Consider the following 21,239-nt stretch of genomic DNA (forward strand, 5'->3'; position numbering starts at 1 on the left):
AGTAGACCAGGTGAAGGCAAAAGTATGAAAATTCTGGAGTTCCAAGCTAATACTGGATTTATGTAAGGGGGGAGGTCTCCCAACCCGAGAATGAAGCCTAAAGAGCCAATTAAAGGTAAGCATAGCCCTGCTGACACCACACACTGCTTGCAATCTATTGGGTCACTGGACTCACCTTGGCCGGTGTCCTTGATAAGTAACGCCTTTACGCACTAAGCACTGTACAAAAGATACAGACCCTTAATAGAGTATAATGCTTCTGGTGAAATGGGGCAGAGAAACCCATACTGAGCACATTGCCAGCCGTGCTCTATTCCTGATACTGACAGCGCGCACCGGCATGAGGCAGCAAGACGCGCCAAGCGCTTGATAACAGCGCCTCCCTCTAGCAGTCGGAAGACCACGTGGCACTGGCCCCAGGCATTGCAGACTGCTAGTATGAGGAAAAAAGTGGCCAAGGAGGAGCGACAAGCGTTCCGACATCCATGCAGCAATGCCACACGATTACACCATAAACACTAGCAAATACTGACAAAATAACTGAAAATAAGGCAGTTCTCAAGAAAGAAACCGGCCAAGAGGCCAGAGATACTTAACTCGGCTGCTGGAGCAGCGAAGAAAGAGGAGGCAGTAACAGCAACAAGGGACTATAGAGATACCCTGACTTCAGACTTTAATAATTCCTACTCAGATGAACTGTGACTTTTTTTCCCCAAGGGTTGTGGGAAACTAAGTCTGTTGGTTGTTTCTCTAATGGCTACTGTTAATAAAGTGAAGAAAGTATAGCATAACCCTCGCCTCCGGACCTGACATAGAATAATCTGTGCCTCTGATTCTTTTAGGCATTCTTTGATCCTCCCCTGCTTGCCCTTGACCCTAAGCCTGTCCACATTCCAAGACGACATCCGAAGAAGGAATTCCTTCTCCCTGTGCCCCATGCTCCTCCTTTTCTCTACTTACCTCTATATGTACATCGCTCATCGGATATACAACCTCCCCTGCGGCATCTTGCCCTTGCTCCCTCAACCATACCTGATGCTTTTGGGAACAACAATTTTTTTTCTTTCCCCTCATGCTTCCTACGCTGGCCGCGTATCCCACCCAAACCCTTCCACCCTGCAGAATCTTCCCTGTTTATTTTATGGGTACCAACTAAATGTGTTTGAGATTCTCCTATTGTGCTATTTATAAATATTGTGGGACTTTATCTGCTTAATTAAACTTTCCCCCTCCTCTGGCTCCCTCAAATTATACATAGTATTACCCCACATTACTTTCAAAGTCACAGGAAATTGTATTTGGGCAGTTCTTCCCAGCCCCCTCAGATCTTTTATAACTACCCCAGTTAACGCTGTCGATCCGCGGTTGCCCTCAAAATATCAGACCTTATACTGAACGATAATTTAAATGCCTTCAAACTCCCTGCTTTCAGAGCTGCTACCAGTATCTGCTCTTTAATAGAGAAAGTGTTGAAGTTCACCAAACCTTTACTTGGGGACTTTGTTCGGGTTCTTTCTAAAAAGATCCCAATCCACCCTCTGTATCAGCGGAGAGGTCAGTGGCAGAATCTTGGAGCGGGACAGCTTTCTTAAGCGGCTCAATCACAAAGTCTTTCAGATTGTTCCCTTCTGGATATTTCAGGATCCTTAAGTTATTGCATCTTGCATTGTTTTCCAAGCTCTCCAGTTTCTTCCTGATCTCGCCTACTCTTGTCTTCAGCCTACCGATCTCTTCACCATTTATTAAAATTTTGCTCCTCAGATCCTCCAATGAATCTTCTAGGGCTATTTTCCTCTACAATAAGGAGTCTATTTTCCTGTGTAATGATAAGGAGTCTATTTTCCTGTGTAATGCTTCACAGGGACCTTGAATATACCATTGATTTTTCTCGTAGATTGCAAACTGTGACCTCCTCTCCCACACTGATATGTTCAACAATATCTCTACATTGCTTTGTACGTTGGTAGAACCAGCTTTCGCCCCCTGCTCCATGACCCGCCTCCCCTTCGAGCAATTGTTGCTTCTACCTCTGCTAACATTTGGAGTCTGCCCCTCACGGGGTCTCACTCACAGATTCCTTTGTGCCAATAGCCAGGCTGCACAATCCTGCCACCTCTATTACAACTTTGCTGGTGCTTGGTTGTCTATTTACTTCCTCCTCTTGTTTTTGCTGTGAAGCCCCAATCCCTTTTCACCTCTTCTCCCACACTGGACCCTGAAACCGGATCTTAGTGCCGGGGCAATTCTAAGTGTGCTTGGTTGGTTCAGTTATTACTTTGATCCAAGTGTCAGCCTCTTATTCTTCCCCGTTTCCTCCTCTCAATGGAGCATACTGAACAGGGTAATGCTAAAGTCTTCACCTCCTCCCACCTTGATGTTGCCCCTCACTGTCTGTGCCTCTCTTGCCCCAACGCTCCTTAAGGAATATCATCCCTTACTATTATTTGACCCCACTTGTCAATTGTGACTTCCACTGACCTTATGTCCTGATTTTTCCGTCGAATGTAGCAGTGGGGCTCTTTCACTGCTGCCACCTTTGTGAACCCTTACTGTAATTACTGGCATCTGATTGCTGGCTTTAACAGTTACACTCATGGTTAAAGACTCCAATGCCGAGCACAGCAGTAGTACAACAGATGACTGCCAGGATGTGCTTGCATTGCCTGCTGCGCCCAAAGCGAGATCCGATCGACCGTCTGCCGTTCCTTTACAAGCCTTGCCGCTGCCTCCTTCCAGATTGCTAAACCACTGTGCACCCGTGCTGAATTCTTTTGCAGGTAACATCCCAACTTCTTTCCCAAAATGACCTTATCCTGTATTACAGTGCCGAAGCGATACAAGGTAAGTATACTTTCACTCACACTGTCCATGAGGTATGCAGATGCCTGAGGAAGAGTCACGACTAGCTGAACTAACTGGATGCCATGTTACAAACCTGACCCTGAAAATCAACTTTTTTAAATCTAGGCATTTTGTCTCCCTACTACCCCGTGTTATGCCCCAATGGGATCTCAGTTTTGTTTTGGCACATGTCATGTTCTTGCTTTGAGCCCTTGTACAGCTGCCCTCATAGGCTGCAAGCAATCAAGACAATCTTCCTAGTGGCTATTGGGAGAATCAGTAAGCTTCAGGCTCTGTCAGTCCTACCTCCATACACCAGCTTTTATCCGGACAAACAGGTTCTCTGGACAGACCTGTGACTCTTTTCTGCTGAAGGTGATTACTCCCTTTCATATCGGCCAGGATAGCACCCTGACAACTTTTTTTTACCCCACTGCATCCTTCTAAGTGGGAGGAGAGATTCCACCTCCTTGACCCAAAGAGACCTCTCTTTTTACATCGATTGCACCAAAGAACATCGGATGGACAATCAGCACTTCATTGGTTACACTGGAACGAAAAAGGGCATGGCGGTGCACAGACGGACTACTTCTCGATGGATTGTACTGTGCATCAAGATCTGCTGTGCATTTTCCAAAAAGCAGCCTCCTGAGCACTTGCTTGCCCATCCCACCAGGGCCAAGGCTGCTACTACTGCAATAGAATGCAGGGAACCTGTCCTGGACAGCTGCCACAAGGGCATCTCTTCACATGTTCATGAAGCACTACTACTTGGACAATCAGATCCATCAAGACGGGCATTTCACCTGTTTGTCCTTCAGGACATTTTGGTTTCAATTAGTTTGCAGAGACACCTCTGGGAAGGCATTGCTTTGATATTTATTCTAAGGTGTGAAATCTGCAGTTAAGTCTCTATCAGCAGAACAAGTTACTGACCTTCAGGAATTCTTTCTCTGGTAGAGACTCTAACCGCAGATTCCTTAACAATACACCCCCATCCTCCCCATTATGCTAACTGGGATCTTCATCTAAAAGATAGCAATAGATGCTGCACACTGGTCAAACATTTATTCTGATGTGGCTGTGTGTCTTTGGCGCAGAATTAGTCATGATCGAAACTGATGTCAGCGCACCAGGGTGGCACATTTATGGGCAACATGGCGTCACTTTAGATGACGTCAACACAAAACTGACATTCGCCACCTATTGGTATGCAGTGGTACTGCTCAAAATGTTCCGGTTCTGGTCTGACGCCTTTGAAAATTTTAAGGTGCGGAATCTGCGGTTAGATCGTTTCTACCAGAAAAAGCATTACCGAAGATAAGTAACTTGTTCTTTAGTACTTGGCTGTGTTCTTAAGGAATAAGCAAACACAAGGCGATGATGGACGGAGTGCTAAAACTTTTCAGACACTCACCCCCAGTCACAGATCTGTGTTGTATCCATCATCGTTCTTTAGCTCACTTCGTCACCCCAGTTCAGACATAGCTATATGCAAATCAGTCTTGACCCTGTGCCTCATGGGAACAGCCCAGCCAGAACTGCCAAGCCATGTCTTCCCTGGACGGGAAACCAGCATCTTGGGACCGGTTTCGGGCTAACAGCCCTCATCAGCCAGGCTAGCTTGAATCCAGTGGCAAAGTGAGCAAGGGACCCACGTCTGGGCATACCCTGCCAACTTAGGGCACATTTATGGGCAACATGGCGTCACTTTAGATGACGTCAACACACAACTAACAAACGCCACCTATTTGTATGCAGAGGTACTGCTCAAAATGTTCCAGTTCTGGTCTGACGCCTTGGAAAATTCTAAGCTGAGGAATCTGCGTTTAGATCGTTTCTACCAGAAAAAGCGTTACCGTAGATAAGTAACTTGTTCTTTAGTACTTGGCTGTGTTCTTAAGGACTAATATCTATTTTTTTTTTTTAACTACCATCTTCTTAATTTGGTAGTGCAGCTAAAAGCCCCTCCGCCATCTCTGAATTCCAAATCAAGTATTCTCGTATCCATGCCCCTTTTAATTTGGCAGACAACGTAGACTAGCCCCTAAACCTTTTTCAGGAAAGCATATCTAGACTGTTTTCAGTCTTGACCTACTTATGTTTCTTTTACCAAATTGTGCAAAAATGTCAATAGTGAGCCCAAGAAGGAGAGCTCTCCTTTGAACTTCACTGCTTCTAAGATGCACCTGCCGTCCTCATGCTTTCGACTGTGAATATGAAAGTTGCATCCCTTCCACCATTCATATTATCAGTGCAGACAGTCTCTTGATTCTGTAACTACTTTCCGCATGGCGAGAAACCTCTTTGATACTCAGATCTACAATCTCCAGGATGCATTGGATGAGGAATGGCTAGGTATCTTCATCTATCATTACCAACTAGTAGTCCAGCAATGCCCAATGAATACCAATTCCCGCAATTCTTCAGATACTGTTTTCTAGTGGCAAGAGTGTTGGTCAGCTTGAACACGGTATATGTTTTCCTGTTTATGGTGTCAACACTACAGTCCAGTGATGGACTTTATTCTGACTCTTTAATTTTTCTATACATATCTTTTCCACCACTGGAAGTCCCTTGAATTAAATTGGTCATGCCTGTCTTCGATTTGAGTGATAGAAGCTTCAGTCCTGTTGAAGCCTTCCAGCATCAGATAGCATACAGGGGATGAACGCCTTCAGATTAAAAGGGGTGTGTAAAAATGCTATAGAGCATGGGATCTCGCAGATTAAAGACTGAGGGCTTAGAGTCAGGCCCTCAGTGGCATAGGCAACACCTAGGTGACTCCACATTCACCACTGCAATTCCATTGTTTTTTCTGGCATCATATTAATGACCATTGTTAGGCAATGTCGTCTTCCTGGGCATCCAGCCAAGCAGTCAGCCAGCCAGATCGTGTTTGAATGTACAATGTGGGCGACATAATACATCGGTCTCCTGGGGAGGAAAGAGTTGGTGAAATTGGGGGAAGTGCTGGTGTTAGCTTGCCACACGTGGCCTAATCCATCCAAGCACAATTGCCTGAGAGACCTTGTCAGATAGATAAGCATGGAGCTAAACCCACAGTTTGGTGTGAATGAACACCTTGGCCCACATTTCTTATAGGTCACACTGTCCCTATTTGAGACGCAGTGCAACTTTAAATGGGTGCGGTGGGAATTAATTTGGACAGTGCACCCTATAAGAGAACGTGTTACCCCCACCACATCAACAAATTGTGGGCTGGTCCACCTTGCACTTTGCAGACAGCAACATGGTCTTCATTTGAAAGGGGGGGCACACTGCTACACTTATCAGTTCTTCTAACTCCTAACCATTACGTACGCAGCACTTTGTGTTGAAGTATTTCCTCATTGCAAGAGTGGTAATTTGCGCTTGGGAGGATCGCTGATGACCAGGGCTCTGTACACACTTAACAATTGAATAGCGGAGTACCCCTAATGTATATGTATTGTTCACTTTCTGCTTCAAGCCCCCAAGTGCATGTTGATACAACAAATGTCATATGAAACATTATTCTCCCATTACACAGTATTAAGACAGAAAATCATTCATCATTCAGGACTCCGTATAGCATTGTAGGTGGAGTTTTTTTCTACCTCTCACTGCAACCCAGAACAGTTGCTATAAATGTTACAATAATGTTTCGTAGATGATTCAACCCACACGTGTTTCGTCCCAAATTAGGACTCTTTCGAGGCTATATCTCTATATCTCAAAAGTTGATTGGTGAAAGGAAATGTTTTTCTTCTTAATCAGAGGATATATCCAAACCAAGTGAAAGGGAACCAAGCGGCCTTATCCTCAAATAATTAAGAGTTCAGCAAAACAGCACTGCTGGGTAAAAGGCAAGTTACATCCTTTCACGATCTGATGCAAGTTAACTTATTTAAAAAAAAAAAAAAACGGCTGTCAGTCCTTGGATTTTGATACGTTCCTGTAAAGACAGTGTCTTGACCGTGAAGTGCCACAGAAAATAGTGTTCCACCGCAAAGTTTTAAACCTTGCGTCAGATCATGAAAGGATATAACTTGCCTGTTTCCCGCGGCTGTTTTGCTGAGTTCTTGATTATGAGATGATAAGGCCGCTTGGTTGCCTTTCACTTGATTTGGATACGTCGTCTGATTAAGAAGAAAAATATTTCCCTTCACCAATCTACTTTTGAGATTTACAGATCTAGCCTTGGAAAAGTCCTAAGTTTGGGCCAAAACATGTCGGCCTAATCATCTACGAAACATCCTCATTTTACCATCCATAGCGATTCTTTTGGGTTGGTCTGCAAAGAAATAAAAATACCACTTATAATTACTATAAGGAGTCCTGAATGCTTTTCTGTCTTACTACTGTGAAATGGGAGAATAATCTTTCATATCACATTTGTTGCATCAACAAAACTAGGGGGCTTGAAGTAGAAAGTGATCAATACTTAATACCTTAGGAGTGCTCCGCTATTCAGTTGTTAACTTGTTGTGTGGGTTATGATCATCAATGTTCGCGGGTCTAGCTAGGACACATCGTGGTGACAGATGTGCCAATAGTGTTTGAAGCACCACTGGTGTCTACTACAATACTCTGATGATAGGGATGTGCAACACTTTTGCCTCTTTTTGTATAAAAAAACAAAACTCAGAACATACTTCACTGACCGAACTATCAAAGCTTGTATATGGGCAGACCCGCAGGTGACCATAAAAAATATAGCCCGACCACACCAGTTGGGGAGCACATATGTAAATCTCTTCATACTGGGCAAATCGGCCTGAGCTGCGATTTACTTTTATAGCTGCGTCATGGGGCTCAAGGCACTCCAGACATGTTAATGTAGATTGGCACATACAGTACGACAACGATGCTCTGTTTACAGAAGCAGGAAGGAACATGTTTCCAAAAGCGTACAACAGGAACGCAGACAAGTGGCCTGACTGCAGTGGCACTTGCAATGGCTGCAAGGTGCACAAAGCGGAGGAATGGCCACTTTATCCAGCACCATGTCCCTGGACTTAACCAATGTTCCTCCTCCTAGACCCAGAGCAAATTAACATAGGTAATCGCAGTGACCTGAAAATATTTTTCACTGCTGAATCGGTTTCTACAGAAGACACCTGCACCCACACAATACTCACTGTCACTTCCGCCTCGGTTTTTGACTGCACTCCCACATGGAGGTAACAGGGTGACTGCAGCTGTGGGTAGACCTGGGAGATTGAAACCGTGGGCTCCCTATTCCAAATGGTGAGCCGGTATCCTTTGAGGAATAAAGGGAAGAATATGACATACTAGCATGGCAATTCCTTCTACACAGCGCTGTGATAGCGGGCATCAGGAAATACTGATCGCGAAAAGACATAGAGTAGTAATCTGGGTTGTGCCAAGCACTGAGAGTGGATTTAACCCACCCACTCACACATCTCCTAGACAACTGGGAAGCAGACTTGGGTAATCTCATCTCTGATGGGGAGTGGACTAAAATGCTAGAGGTCACCCTGACGACATGCAGTTTAAACTCTGTTGTTCAACTTGCATACCTCATCCCTGATAGACTTAATACCGTATGTCCACATACCTATTATGCTGCCCCAGATGTCACCTGGAAGGGGCGGGATGTTACACATGATATGGAGTTGCCCACACCTGACTTACTACTAGGCAGAGGTACTACTCTTCCTGAACGTCGTGGATCACAGTATTGATTATTCTCCTATGACATGAATACTGGAGCTTTATCCCTGCCAGCCCAGGAGAAGCTGACTTCTAGATTTATTGATCTACTACTGATATTTTCCAGATGCCACATATGGATGCAATAGAAAGGGACCATAGATGGAGAGATGGAAAGCTGATCTCCTGCGCTGGGTGGAGTGGGAGGGTGCTGCCCTCCTCCGATACGCTGAGAAGGTCAGGTGAGGAGGCGCTAGACTTTTGCAAGGGCTTGGGAGTATCTGGTATAGACAATAAGGGAAGAGGATACCGTAAAAGACATTGCCACCCACCCCCTTCCCCACAAACGCTTACCTACCCACTAGACTGGAGGACCCAAACCCTCTTTGACTGGACCTCCCATCATCTCACAACACAGTTGACTGATTGGAGCCTAGACTTGAATGCCAAAACTACACATGGCAGATCAGACTATTCAGACTACGACCACGCAGGCACCCTAACTCCCGTTTCTGCTTTTTCATTACTATTCTCTTACATGGTACATGACACCATGGGGATCAGGAACGGGAGTGGGGTGGGGAATGGGTCTCTTGTGGACCAAGGTTTTGGATTCTAGAATGTTTGTTGGACTTGTACTTGTTTACCATCTACCTTTATGCACTGCTTTAAGTATTGCTACCCGGTGGGGAGACTACTATTAAGCAACAGTGTATCCTGCTGGACACGCTGTTACTACTGTAGAGGGCGGACTATGGTCTCCCGGCTTGGCCTATTATAACACTATGTACAATATCGGTGCTTATGTAAAGCTCAATAAAATTTTACACAAAAAAAAACAGTAACACAATTTGGAATTGGTTTCTACACAAACACACACATCCTATCAGACACACGCCTTGGATAAACAACGACCTGATGGATATTCTGAGCAAGGGTCATCGGGAAACACAATTGTAGGAGGTAAGTCTGGAAAAAACCTTCCGCAAATATGGGGCCAAAAACATTGATTTGTTTTTCACCATAAGACAAAAAGCAAAGGTCTCTTCTCCAGGTAGTTACAACTCCAGTCAGAGAGCAGTGATTTCTGAAGGGATTGGCTTATGCTTCACCTCCTCAAATAACAACTTGGTTGCCATATGCAATGTGGAAAATACGTGGGATATCCATGCAGATACTTCTCATTTCAGTTAATTGAGACTGGCAACTCAGTTTTTCCAATTTTATATAAATGTAGTTTTTTTCTATAAAGAAAATTTGCATCCCATTTTGATTTGCTCAGCCAGCATTTATGAAGAATTTTACATTCCAGGCTTAGTTGTCACATTTTGGCACCTGCAATTTTCGAATTTCTGTACCTTCATCTGACTGAGGAGTGTCTGCAAATTTTTAAGAAAGTGTTGCCTAATTTCAAGAGCATGCTATTCTACCTAATGGAGCAGCTTTGCGAGTCATTTCATTATTCTTCGCAGTGATCCTCTACATGGGTAAATTATTGACTATTCTTTAATACTCCCAATAATCGGGCAAGGCAAACACATCTATACATGTTCACTTAACTGCAGTGGAAAAATAATTGCTTAATAAGTTTGATTATGTTTTTTATGCCAGTAGATTCCAAATTCAAAACTATTGGGGTCTGCTTAGAGAGTCCAAGAAAGCCCTGGACAATGCATCAGTTAGTCCAGTCTATTATTTGAATCTGTTTTGCAGGGATAACCCTTTTTCTCCAATTGTTATCTGGTCATGCAAATCTTTTGGCGTATTTTCCCTTGGCTGCCATGTTTTTCCTTGGCATCATTACATCGATGGCAAATGGTTCTGTACTAACAGATCGAGTTGCCATAAAGGTTCCCAGGAAAGTGCATAAATTGCCAATTCCCCAGACTGCAGAGATTTCAGCCGGTAAAACCATTTTCTTTCAGGAGTTAGTCCCTTACATATCAGGCTATACATATCAAAATGCCGGGCTAGATCAATTTGTGTACTAATGAGTTTAAGCTATCCGGGAATCTCTTGTCAAAAGTCCAAATTTATATTTGTAACACCCAAAAAACATAGTAACAAGGCAAGCTCTTTTTTGTTCATGCAATCCACCACCCATGTACACCCTGTGCCCCCTACCATTGTTGCAGTCAGGTCATAAGCTGGACACTAGTGGAGAACACCTAGCAGGAATGTAAACCCTTTTTATGTCATAAACCAGTGTGCCCAGTTTGTGAATCTTAAAGTCTAATATTGTACTAATTGCTGAAGAATTGATTTCTGTGGGAAAGCTTTCAGCTGAAAACAAAAGCATGTTTTTTTGGGGTGGGGGGTATTGCTTTGTGATGTATTCTGTTGGTCTCCTGTCTGAAGAGCCAAGAGCAATTGAGATAAGTGCATCATCTTCCATGTTTAGTGTGAACCTTGCTGAATGTCTTTTTTCCTCACTAGGAGTTGCTGCCACCAAGTTACAAAACAAGAAGTTCTATCCCATGGTGTGCTCCACTGCCGCAAAGAGTAGCATGAAGGTGATTCGCTCCTGCTCTAGCCGCACCTCTCTGCAGTACCTGTGCTGCGTCCGATTAGGCCAACTACTTCCTGACTGTACTGACACACTCGAGACACTGCCCTTACCTCCAGGCCTCAAGCAGGTTCTGCACAACAAGCTGGGTTGGGTGTTAAGTCTGAACAGCGGCACACTAAGGGGCAAGACTCTGAAACTGAAATCACCAACCACAGCGTCAACATCTTCAGCTGCCTCTTCATCCTCTGGAAGTGACTCTGACAGCTCCTGCAACTTGGATGCTGAGCAGTGCCAGCGAAAACGCTGCCGGCGAATGTAACTTCTTTTCACTGAAGACTACCTTTCTTTCTCCCTCCTCCACCTGCCTTGGTTTTTGTGTAATTTTTGCCTTGGTTTAGGGTGGAGAAGACCTCATTACGTTTAACAAGTCTGAGAACAGATTTTGAAGCATAACATTTCCCTCCAGCAGGCCCGTGTCTTGCAAAGAAGTAGTTTTGCTATGGTGTTTGACGGTGCAGGACTGTAGAAACGATTAGGCTCGTTTGGCCCTGGCCCAGACCCCAGAAGAAGTGGATTTTGTGGTTAGGATGAAGGATTTGGGGGCTTTTTTTGAAAAAGTCACAAACTTTTAACTTTTTTCCATCAAAGGTCTTTGCAGTACGATCGTCCAGTATTAGCAGACCAGCTGCTTCATCGCTGTACCTTTTACCCACCTTCTTAGTCAAACACTGCTTCTTGGCACCAGAGACCATTCTTAAAGTAGGTCACAGTGGTTCATGGTGGTGTCCTTCCTCCAATTTTAGTCTTTTTGGTTCTGGCATTATCCATGGGCATATGTTTGCTCGTGTCACAGTCCTTTGGAAGCATTATCCCCAAGCTTCGTATTTCTTCCATTGCTCCTACCTCTTTGCATTGGTCATGCCTAAAATTGTTTAACAGAAGTAAATAGGCATTTTTTATTAATTTTTTGACAGCGATTAAGATGGATTTGTTTTCTAGGTAAAATAATCGTCGATTTTCATACTGTTGGTAAAAATTGTCCTATCTTACTAACGTGTTCCTTCACCCAGAAGGTTATTAGGACTGAAGTATCAATTACCTCTACTGTGTTGCTTGCAGACTGAAACACACCGCATTGATCAGTTTTCAGGCAAATTTGTACTGCAGTGTCTCATTCTGCAGTAGGTGGCAGCACAGTGTTATAGAAGGTTGACAACGTGACTCCGCATCCAAGTTTTTATATTGCCTTCTTTCCTCATGACCCTCCTGCACCAATAAACCGGTTATCACTTTTCCCCCTTTCGGAGAAGGAAGGCTGCAGATTTTTAAAGAGCTTGTTAAGGATTGCATTATAGGTCCTGGCTGAAATCCACCCGATCATTTGTGTAATTTTATAGTTTTTGTATTGCACTTGCTCTGTCCTGCTGCTATTTAATGATTTACCTGAAAAAAGATTGTAGGCAGATCAAGATAGGAATGGACAGGGCCATGGGTGAACGAAGAGCAGGACGTCTCAAACATTTTCCAGAAGATTGACCCATTTTTCATTCAATTACATTGCTCCCTGCATTTTCACCATTGCTAAGGTGTTTATGGCTTACAATTGACTAATCTGCACCCACAAGATGACCCATTGTGGCTGTCGGCAAACCACTGCCCACCCTCCTTTGGGGTTGTAGCCTACAGAAAGGAAACTTGAGATACAGCTCTTTAAAGGAAAAACACTAAATGTTGGCTTGGTGGAATCTAAGCTGTCTGCAATTTAGATGTTTTAACGACTAGATTCACTCCATGTTCTCTGATGAGAAAAACAGTTTTGCAGTCTCTTTCCCCAAACAAACTTCTTACTTGTGAAAATTAAGAAACTACCACTATGACATTATTTGTCTATTTTTGAGACCCTTGCAATTTGCTTTTGCCTGGTTTTATTTCAGGCATAACTCAAGTAATTGTTAAGAGGCATTTAGGAAGGATGACAGCTTCTGTAAGTAATGTTTTAGATTATTATACCACAGACAGTTATTATAGCCAACCTGACTAGACCATAGGAAAGTGGCATGTGAAATGTGCTAGCCTAGTTTAAAAAGAATGTAAGAGGACGGTTGTGTGGCCGGGGTGACATCCCTTTGTGTGCTGGATTTTCTTTCTTTGTACTCCTCATATGGCCACACACCCAGCTGCTTATGCATCTGTTAGACATAGGTGGAATACCCCATTGCTTTAACACCATGATGCAAGCACTGGACTAAACGGAAAACATCTTGAAAATAGCTGGTCATTGTTTGCAGGTTTCTGCAAATTAATTTACTTCCTACAGTAAGTGTGATCCCTAAATTTGATTCTTGAGAGGTTTGTGCTGTGGTAGAATCTCAATACAGGTCTAAAATGTGGTGGGGTTTAGGAGGGGTCAGAAAACTGCACTAGTGTTTGAGACTTGATCCTGTGCAGGTCAACATCCTGCTTTCCGATTTCATTGCTGAATCCAGCGGAGGCTAGCAAGCAGATCTTTGTGAATGTATCCAGTGGAGATTTGAAATTACTGTATTCTCAATGCTGGCTTCATTGCCATATAGAAATCTGCTTGGTATTTTTCAATCTGAATCCAGCAGGAATTGCTCCAGAATATATGGATGTATCTATTGGAGGTCATAATGCTCCATATGTTCTTGACACTCGATCCTGTATCAGTTAGAAGGCTAGTCTAAAATCTGGAGATTGACTTAAGTGGAGGCCTGACTTCTGTTCCCGGATATGCAGCTTTAATTTGTTACTGTTACAAGAGAGCAAGCCAAAGTCAGCAGAATTCAGAATGCTTCTTGGACTCTGGCCAGTACCCGTACCCCAGCATAAAGTTAACTTCGCAACACAGAACTGGATCTGGAGGGGAAATGAATAGTATTCCAGGCTTGCTAGACAGGAGAGAATAGAAACCTGAAATCTGCTGCACCATCTAGAAAATACATCCTGCTGAGGCCAAAATGCTATCCTTAGACCATGTCATGGGATCTAGCAGTGGTCTAAAAGCTACTATGAACTCAAGACTGAATTCAGGTGGAGTCAGAAAGTTGCTTCAGGATCTCCTGGCTGGATCCCAAAGGAGACCAACACGATCCAGGATATTATACTTGAACCAGTAGAGTTGTGGAAGCAGATCCAATATGTAGAGACTAGATTCACTGATGGACTGACTGAAAGCTGCTTCAAGACCATGAAGTGCCAGCTTTCTGATATTGAGATTAGATCCAAAAGCTACTAGAAAGCTGTTTGAGAATGAGGTCAGACGTTTTAACAGGAAGTCATGTTATTTGAATTGTAAGTAATGGAGTGCCCCAAAAGGCTTCTTGGCACTAATAATTTTATGGTGTGGATGTGGGGAGATGGTATTTCTGGGTGATTAGTTTCAACAGACATTATTTCAGGGATCACACTGTGCGAAGGTACAATTTAAATGCTGTGATGATTGTACATATTGAATTTCTGGGGTGGTGCTTTGGGCTGATAGCATTTGTGGCTGTTGATGTGTCCAGACAGTATTTCCGGAGAGCTTGTTTTAGTGTATTGCATTCCTAGGGAGCTGATTCAGGCTGACAGAATTTTCGAGGCCAGGCCATGCATACACTGGATTTTGTTTTTTAATTCTCTTGGACAAAGATCAGCTATTTTGTTACATTGGACCTTTCTGGTGCCTAGGTAAGTGCAGAGGTGGCCATTCTAGGTTGCAAGCTCAAAAGAATAGGATATCTTGATGAAAAGGGAAATTAACATCCATTTTCCTAACCACAGTGGTTTCTTTCAGGAGTTTTTTGGACTTTTTACAGAAAACCGTCTTATCGGGATCTACTCTCATTGGCTCCCACCTCCCTGGTCTTTTCTGCTCCAGTAGTGATCTTCACAATACAGACTCAGTCAGCACCAATCTCCTGCAGTCATGATGTAAATGTCTAACCCGTCTTTGTCAAATTCAGAATGGCAACTAGGTGTCGCAGCTGTACTCATTTACCCTACCTTCACAGGTGGTATTGTAGGTGGCGCAAGCCTGCTATTGCATACCCAGTGGCCAGTAAATAGCTTAACTGTTGCACTGAATTAGGAATGAAGTCCGTTCCTGTGGTTTTAAAAGCTTAAGCACCTTTGAGATGCTTAGGCGTTGAAGCCTACACAACATCACAGTTGCTGACATTTGCTTTTCTGTGCTTACAGTGGGTGCTATACAGCTGTGTAAACGGTTTGCCCAGGTTTGAATTGCAGACCATGTGGATCCTGCTGTGTCGCCATCTTTGTGACCTCTGGCTAACTCCTTGCCGAACAAACACTGGAGTGTGGTTTGTGTGGGTTCATGAGGCCGGAGGAGTGCAGTTTAAAGGGAGGATATATCTACCCTCCAAAAATATATGTACTTTCTATGAAAACATAATTTTACAGTAGTGGAAAAAGACGTTAAATCTGTAAGTGCAGTAGTCACAACCTAAGCATTACTCACTAGGCAGCAGAGGAAGAGCTGCACACCCTGCGATCTGCCCTGAGCTTGTAATTGGTTGTAATGTTATCCTGCCATAATTTCTGATACATTGTCACTGGTTTTCTTGATTGGGGTTTGTGTTCAAAATGAGGTGTAATGTCCCTAGTTTGAGTGAGTGAATTTTGCTTTTCTCCTGTCTAGGTTTTTTATTGTGTGAAAGACATGTGTCATCTAATGAAAATGTAATGTGGGTATATCCTCAGGGATGTCTGCTGTTTATTACCTCAGCCTGTAACATGGGTTGACAGTCTGGGTTAGCTTTGCTGTCTGAAGCTTAAGCCTGTACATGTGTATTCTCAGGGATATCTTTGATGTCTCCAGGTGTCAGTCTGTAGGAGGCTTGTCTTTTGGTCCAGAATTCGTAAACCCATTAATAGCTGTGCCGACTGAGAGTAATGCTTGTAACTTGGGTGCATCCTTGGGATAGACCTGCTGTTTGAGGCCTGAGTCTGTGCCATAACATAGATATACTCTCAACATGTAATGGCACTGTGCTGTCAGGAATAGCCCATGACTGCTGTGATGTCTGAGGCTCGAGTCTTAACATAGATCTAATCTCAGATACAGCTTTTTGTATGAATGTCTAAGCCTTCAGCCGAAGTGTAATATTTGGGATCAATTTTCTAATGCTCAACGTTGAACGTTAGTATTTATGTCATACACAAATGTCAGCACGTTGTGGTATCAATATGAAGTGTAAATAATGTGCCTATTAGACTTGCCAACTGAATTTAAATTTTCAGTGTCTTGATAGAGAGAGATATATATATATATATCTCTATCGAGAAAGTGAGCGAGATAGCATGTTTATCCTCTGTGCACTGCTTCTTTCTGTTCGCAAGATGTTCCTGTAGATGGCAGGAGACCGTTATTGGCAAACAGCACTAGAACACTCACCAAGCCTGGGGTCACAGGCAACATTTGGACTTGTTGTGACCTTGTAGTCCCCAGACCTAGCAGAGGTGGCCCTTGAACCATTTTCTGACATGGAGACTGTCTGCAGAAGGCAGCATCATTAGAGGGTAGAGCATTTACCTTACCTTGACACATGCAAGAGCTATCTTCTGAACTCCTGTTGGAAATAGTATCGTGCCCAGATAGTAATCATTAATGTTGGATAGTATCAATTTTTAACTACGAGTTCTAAAATTCTCTCTCCCGTTGGTGCTTTCTTTAAGCCCTGGGAGAGTGGTGGGAGGTCATTGTGTGGTGCACAGCTTTGTGGAACTGTAGTCCCATAATTTTGCACATTCTTAATGATTTTAAACTGGACCTATTCTCTTCCAAATCAATTTTATTTCAAGACGTGCACAGTATTAGATGTGTTTGAGTGGATTTTCCACCCACCACCCCATGTGAAGGCTGCTTTGGCTGGCATCAATTTGAGGGAGTGTGATGGCTCTCAGACTTAGTGAGAGGAAATGACGTTACATTTAAATTAGGTTGGTGAAGGGTAGAAGTATATAAGTTGTGTTTTAAACTCAGGTGGATAAAATAATGGACAAGGTATGTACTAGTTGATAGATATGTGGGCTGGCAGATAGATTTTCCTATATTTCTGATATCACAAACAACATAATCACCTGGAGGGCTGAGCAAGAATAGTCCTTGCATCAGACCTATTTTTGCCCACGATGTATCGTTTCATCAGGCTGCATGGCGTGAAATTATCTTTCTTTATTATGAGCCACAAATGACATCTTTCCGCTCCTGTAATCATGGAAATGGTTTTCTTAGTGAAATATGTTGAATTGAGCTCAGGGGCACTCCTCACTTTGCTAAATGTAAATGTCTGTGGGCTATATGATAAATGAAGTTTGGGTGGTACTGTCCCTCATTGCACATTTGTATAGGTTAGCATATAGCTGAAATATGGTGCCAGTTGAGAAATGGCTTTTGTGTGTAAAGTGTTTTTATTGCCTTAGTATCACCTCTAAAGATGTTCAGGATTCCTGTGTGTTCTATGAGAAAGTACATATGGCCACCTGGTGTGGAATTATGAGTAGGCAACAGGAAGGGCAGAGTTAGTACCTAAACAACCCCTTGTTTCCACTGGGGGAGCCCCTAGTTGTAATCATGGTGGCACCTATTGAAGGACAGCCAAGAAAGACAACAGTTGCAATCTCTCTCTGTGTCTCGAAATCAACGAACTTTGTTTCACGGGTAAAATGACAGCTTCATATCTTGATGTGTTCTCCTGGACAACCTTTTTCAAACCTGCCATTATCTATTGACTATCCCAATCTTTCTGTCTATACTCGGGCCAGTGTTTTTGTACCAAGTCTACTCTCTTACCAAACTGCGGTTGAAAGTCTCGTAGGTTGACCGACTGTATTGTCCTACCCCAGCTATCCCCATTACAAGTCAGACAGTTCAGCACTTTGTACTCAAAAGTTTTACCCCTGAAATGCCACCTGTATCAAGTCTATTTGCCTGTTTAAGAAAATTCTTCAGGTATTGTGCAGTGCACATTAAATCTTTCTGTATACAAATTATAAATAAAAGTGAGGATCATTTTTACATTGTGGTATATAATTGTGTTCTCTGTTTATTTGTATTTTTCTTTCATTTACCTTTGAGATTTTGAGACTCCATTTTAAGCAGAGAGACGCTTGACAAAGCCAATTAATACTGGTTTGCTCGGAAATGCTGACGGTGTCCTTTAGAGCCTATAAGGACCACATGCAGAAGGAACAAACTTCTTTTTGCAATGGTATTGGAGATCATAAGAGTGAATTAAATTGTTGACTTTTAAGGCTAGAACATTCTAGACAATGAGTGTTCTTTTATGTTTTTTGTGAGATTTGCTTCTAATTCTTACTTTTTTTTTTCTTTAGGCAATCACTTTCTTTTGCAAAATATTTTTTAAATCTCAGTAGTGTTACTTGGATATTGTGGATGAAAGTGTTTGCATTGTTTAGAATAAATGTTTCGGATGTTCTCCCCTTAGAGATTTTGTTAGAGTAACTGTGCAGTTTAAAGTGTCCACTTGGTTCACATGGAAAAAGGGAGTGACTTAAGATACCACAACCTTGCTCTGAACCCTAAGAATTTAGTTTGTGTCTTTCCCAGCTTGTTTTCATTGAGATGCAAGTTAACCTAAGCCACTCCTGGTTGTTATTGTGACCTTCAGTTCACAGAAGGTATGACAATATTTGAATAGCAGCGCAAATTATGGTTTTCAGCCAGTTGTATAAACCCTACAAATTTCAGTGTGCTTGGTGATATTGCTCGCAAAACAGATCCTGACAGACTCCCCCTCGTCACATGGGGTTGGCTGACCACTATGCAAGGTCGAAATAATGGCATGTCGTAGTATTGAGACTGGAAACGTAAATATAAACAGATAAAATAAAAACCATGCAGGAAACAGTTCAAAAGGAATGTGACCTTTTGCGTGTATATACTGCTGCTGCTAGTGGGGTTGACAGGCTTAAAACTCACTGGGAATGACCCTACATATTTTTGCTGTACCATCGGTGTAGGAGGCTGGCTTAGTATATGGTGTACACCTATTGGTGAGGCACGCTGCACTGAGTCCAGGCAACACGTAGTGATAGTTCTATTGGTCCCTAATAACCAAAGCTCTCAAATGGTAGATGTGGAGAGCAGCTAAGGCCTATTCAGGAGTGTGTAAAGTGAGTACATTACCAGTCAGTCAGTAAAGCTTACACACAAGAAAGAACCACACCAGTGTTAGAAAAATACCTTGTAGTTATTGTACAACAACACTAAAACTACCTTGGTATATCTCCTACCTGAATATAGCAATACACAACAGAATATACTTCAAAACATGTAAGTAAAGCACATTAAACACATGGACCCCTATGGGGGGCAAACCATATGCTAAAAAAAGGGAATGCAAGGTGAGTACCCAAACGAGACAACCACTCAAGAATCTGTGGGCCAGGGGAAGCAAGAAACCACCAAAGGTAAGTAGCTAGGATTCCCAAGGTGCCCGAGTGCAGAGGTGATACGCCGGGTCAATGTCCATAAGATAGCATGGGGAAGTTGCGGTTAGAGTTTTACAGATTCAGGACTCTTCGCAGAGAACCCTGAGTAACCAGTTGGAATCAGGGAGGTTGTAGGATACTCCCACCTGTGGATACCCAGAGAACCAGGATACTTACACCAGGGAGCCCGGGTGTGAAGTGGTGTCGGAACCGCCCGTTGAAGCCAGTGGAGGACCTCGGCTGTCTGGCGGCTACAGAGTCTTGTGGACCAGGTCAGTGGAACCCGAACGTGGATTCTGGTCCGGAAGTACCTGCAAGGAGAGGGGACAGAGTCCAAACCACCCAGAGTCATCCAGGAGGATCAGTAGCACCATGCCAGCCCTTGAATGGAGTATTTTGCTGTAGCACAAAAGTCTTAAAGATGCAGCTGTGAAGCACAAGCAATGATGCAGGAGCCATCAACGAGCTATCTTACACAGATTGAAGAATAGAGGAGGTTCAGTGACCAGCAGGACCACCAACAAGCCTTGGCAAATGCAACAGATTTATTGCAGGGAACAATGCTTTAGTTGCCGATCATCAAGGTCTGTGGGACTCACTCATCCAGCGTAAGTCACGGGCGGCCCTCAGCAAACAGGAGGGCCAGCAGGAATCGATGGAGACCCCAGGAGTACCCTCTGGTGGCAGGCACAGGGAGTCGCTGGAAGGTCTTTGCAATACTCAGAAGAGGGATGCCCACATCGCTGGAGAAGCAGGGAGGATGTCACTCTTGGGGCTGTGTGATGCTAGAGGCTGGGCAAGAGCTGGACAGGGGGGTTGTCACTACTCCTGTCCTTTGTGTTTTGTGCTAGAGTGGGAGCCAATGGGCTCCTGATCTGGGCCAAACTGGTTTATGCAAGGAGAGCACCAAATGTGTCCTTCAAAGCAGTCAGGAGGTGCTCGGAAGCACCCACACCCTTGCCTAAGACACCTAATTCTAAAGAAGAGGTGACTACACCTCTCCTCTAAAGGAAATCCTTTGTTCTGCCCTCCCCTGCCCAAGTTAAGCTCAGCAGCAGGAGGGCAGAACAGTGTCTGGGGTTGGCAGCAGCACCACCTTCCACGCAGGCCCTGCAAGGCTCTCGGCGAAATCCAATGGGCCCTACCCTACCAGTACGCCAGGACCTAACCAGTCCTCCCCATCACAGCCGTGAGGTTCTCGTTCGCTCTCTCTCTCTCTCTCTCTCTCTCTCTCTCTCTCTCTCTCTCTCTCTCTCTCTCTCTCTCTCTCTTTCTCTCTCTTTCTCTTTCTCTCTCTTTCTCTCTCTCTTTCTCTCTCTCTTTCTCTCTCTCTTTCTTTCTCTTTCTCTCTTTCTCTCTTTCTCTCTCTTTCTCTCTCTTTCTCTCTCTTTCTCTCTCTTTCTCTCTCTCTCTTTCTCTCTCTCTTTCTCTCTCTTTCTCTCTCTTTCTCTCTCTTTCTCTCTCTCTCTCTCTCTCTCACTCTCTCTTTCGCGCTCTCTCTCTCTCTCTTTCGCTCTCGCTCTCTCTCTCTTTCGCTCTCTCTTCCGCTCTCTCTCTCTCTCTTCCTCTCTCTCTTCCGCTCTCGCTCTCTCTTCCGCTCTCGCTCTCTCTTCCGCTCTCGCTCTCTCTTCCGCTCTCGCTTCCCCTCTCTCTTCCCCTCTCTCTTCCCCTCTCTCTTCCCCTCTCTCTTCCCCTCTCTCTTCCCCTCTCTCTTCCCCTCTCTCTTCCCCTCTCTCTTCCCCTCTCTCTTCCCCTC

At 43.8% G+C, this 21,239-nt stretch overlaps 1 protein-coding gene across 5 annotated transcripts in view; it reads left to right on the top strand.

The window, feature by feature from the left end:
- SPSB3 (splA/ryanodine receptor domain and SOCS box containing 3) overlaps positions 1 to 18,047 on the top strand; it is a 100,109-nt gene extending 82,062 nt beyond the window's left edge. For all 5 annotated transcript variants that reach the window (XM_085628352.1, XM_085628355.1, XM_085628354.1 and 2 more), the window contains exon 7: positions 10,936 to 18,047. In XM_085628352.1, the coding sequence (XP_085484478.1) occupies positions 10,936 to 11,327 (392 nt within the window). In that variant the 3' untranslated portion in view covers positions 11,328 to 18,047. The remainder of the gene's footprint in view (positions 1 to 10,935) is intronic.
- The last annotated feature ends 3,192 nt before the right edge of the window (positions 18,048 to 21,239 follow it).

Source organism: Triturus cristatus, chromosome 10, assembly GCF_964204655.1.
Source record: "Triturus cristatus chromosome 10, aTriCri1.1, whole genome shotgun sequence".
In the NCBI taxonomy this organism is placed as follows: domain Eukaryota; kingdom Metazoa; phylum Chordata; class Amphibia; order Caudata; family Salamandridae; genus Triturus; species Triturus cristatus.